The following is a 2,607-nucleotide window of genomic DNA, read 5'->3' on the forward strand; positions in this document are numbered from 1 at the left end:
AAATACGACTTTTTTATAAAAATACAGAAATTTTATATATTTATATTTTATTTCTTTTTCCTCCTACATTTTTTTTTCTTTCTTTTTTTTTTCAAAAGGTAAAAAAAGGGAGAAACATAACTAAAGAAAATAAAAGAAAAAAAAAGGAGGGAGAAAGAAGAATGCAGATTATTGAGGGGAAAGAAGGAGGAGGAAGCTGACTTTTTAGGTATATCCTTTTTTTGGGGGGGATCTTTTGGGAACCTAGTTCTAGTTGGGAGCTTGGTTGAACAATTACATATTCAACTAGTACGACTCAAACAGGAAACATGAATAGTAGAGCAAAATAACAATTTTACAGAACAAGAAGATACCAGCAAATCATTCAGGTATCACTCCAACTCAGTTGCTTCTTCTGAATCGGATAACGGTAACAGGGTACAGATTCCGAGCATGTGACCGTTCAGGCATACATAATACTCGACACAATCTTCATAGGAACCCAACCTGCAACTCGCACTTTGAGGGATCATCTTAGCTTGCAGCATGCTCCACAACTTTGCCTTACAGTAAGGGCAAACTTCTCTTGGATGGAGCTTGGCACCTTTCTTAATCAACATCTTCCTGACCTTCGAAGTCGCAAACGACTTAAAAACTCCACGGAAAAATCCTATATCTCCTTCCTCGCCCTGGTCAAGATGCTCGCAAGGATCAGACACATATAAAACATCAGTTCTACATTTCGGCAAAAGAAAGCTCTTTCCGGATGTTCCAGAAAATCGAGTCTGATACACAAAATGACCAGGGATATGAATGCTATTGAACAAGCCACCTTTCTTGCATCCTGAACAGTATAATAGCAGCTTCCCTAGGGCTCTCCAGTTCCCATCAACACTGTGACTTCCACTAGATTGCAGATCAAGCATCATCTTTGGAGCTCTCGTTCGACAAAACTCTTTCCATAGAACTCGTTTGGCAAAATCATCAAACCATTTGCACACACTTGACAGAGCAGCAATTAGCTTGGGATTCCAATTCAAATGTTGAAACACTAAAAATAAGACATTTTCACTTAAATGTCCTTTTGTGCATTGACAGCTAGCTGAGTGTATGCAGCGAAACTGCTTCGTGAGAATCATTCTCTTCACCTGGCAGAAATGAAAGACAAATTGAAAACAATTTAATGATACTAGGTTCATGAAGAACACTAAAGCACATACACCCTTTAAGAATTCACTGGATCAAGCTGATTTCTAGAGTAGTTCAAGACAAAACATAAAATAAAATCTTTCTTCTTCCTCTAATTACATGGTATACCTCCAACTTCCAGTGATGGTCACTTCAGTATCTTAGTCTTACACTCTTACCCTTCACAAAACAAAATATCACCTACCCTTTCTCCTTGAGGAGATGTGAACTCATCCATGTCTAGAATCCCTAACTAGCTGGAAGACCCTAAAACAGATGACAATTTTCAACTCCAACAACAGAAAAAATCCATCCACATTTAAAAATATAAATAAAATAAAGCCCTTTATTTTTACAACTGCAATTTGGGAATGTCAGTCACCCAAATATCAAATGGAAACGAAATTCTTATGCACATCCAAGAATAGAAATGCAGAGGAAGCTAAAATGCATAGTTGCTAAACCCTAGACACAAAAAAACCGAATTGACCCAGCTCGACAACTCACACAATGAACAATTAAAAAACTTGGAGGAAGAAAAACAGCATCAAAAGAAACCGAGAGTGGAATAGATCATAAATCACAGCACAGCTACTCGAAATTAAAGATCCAAACAAACAAATAAAGGAAAAAAGAGAAGAGCTTGTAGCAATTAATAGTGACTCACAGTGAACTCAAGTCAGCTTTGGGCATAGCCACCAAACCCTAGAAAAGACCAGCACTGCTCTGATTCCAAATTGTAAATGCAAATCCAATAAAGAAGCACAACTAAAGTTTTATGTTTATGCTTAAAGCTTAAAGCTTAATTGGGAGAAGCTAATCTTACAGCAAAACTTGGCTGACAAAAGCAGAAAAATAAAATAAGAACAAAATGTGGTAATTACTAATTAGTAATTAGAGGCGTAAGCAGGGGCAATATGGTCAAAAAGTGCATAGAATACGCGGAAAGTAGCAGTGGCAGAGATGGGGTTGTATTCTATCGCTATTGGGTCAATGGGAGGGCATTTTCGTAATATGCACCAAGGGTGAAATCTATCTGGTCACAAAATCCATCTTCCTCCAAGAAATTAAAAAGCCACCTCAGATGACCTGTTTCTTCAATTTGAGTTTTGACTTTTGATAGTAAATTACTATATTATTGTTGTTTTCATTTGATAATTAATGTTAAAATTTATTGTCGTTAGAATCTTATTTATTCTTATCCTTTGGACTTTAGACTTTAGAGGCTTAACTTGGCCATCTCCTCAACCACCCAAGTCACTCACTTTCCCTTTCCCTAGAAATTAGAATCAATCAATTTCATGCAATGTTCATCGTAAGGTATTCAATCATATCATCCTCAAATTCATTGCTTGCATATTCTCCCATTATTGTTCTTCATCTTTTCACCAAGACCTACAACTAAGGTAATTAAACATGGTTTTGCGACTTACTAGATAC

The 2,607-nt window shown here is 36.6% G+C and overlaps 1 protein-coding gene across 1 annotated transcript; it reads right to left on the reverse strand.

The window, feature by feature from the left end:
• On the reverse strand, positions 147–2,026 carry LOC107614113 (EID1-like F-box protein 2). Its single transcript, XM_016316342.2, has 2 exons — positions 1,835–2,026; positions 147–1,127 (listed from the first exon to the last, which is right to left on the reverse strand). The coding sequence occupies exon 2, from the start codon at positions 1,116–1,118 to the stop codon at positions 372–374; it is 747 nt and encodes a 248-aa protein (XP_016171828.1). The 5' UTR covers positions 1,119–1,127; positions 1,835–2,026; the 3' UTR covers positions 147–371.

The sequence above is a fragment of the Arachis ipaensis genome, chromosome B08 (assembly GCF_000816755.2).
Source record: "Arachis ipaensis cultivar K30076 chromosome B08, Araip1.1, whole genome shotgun sequence".
Lineage (NCBI taxonomy): Eukaryota > Viridiplantae > Streptophyta > Magnoliopsida > Fabales > Fabaceae > Arachis > Arachis ipaensis.

What these genes read in the sequence shown, in the direction of transcription:
- LOC107614113 (XM_016316342.2), bottom strand. Translation starts at nt 1,118, where the DNA reads ATGATTCTCACGAAGCAGTTTCGCTGCATACACTCAGCTAGCTGTCAA.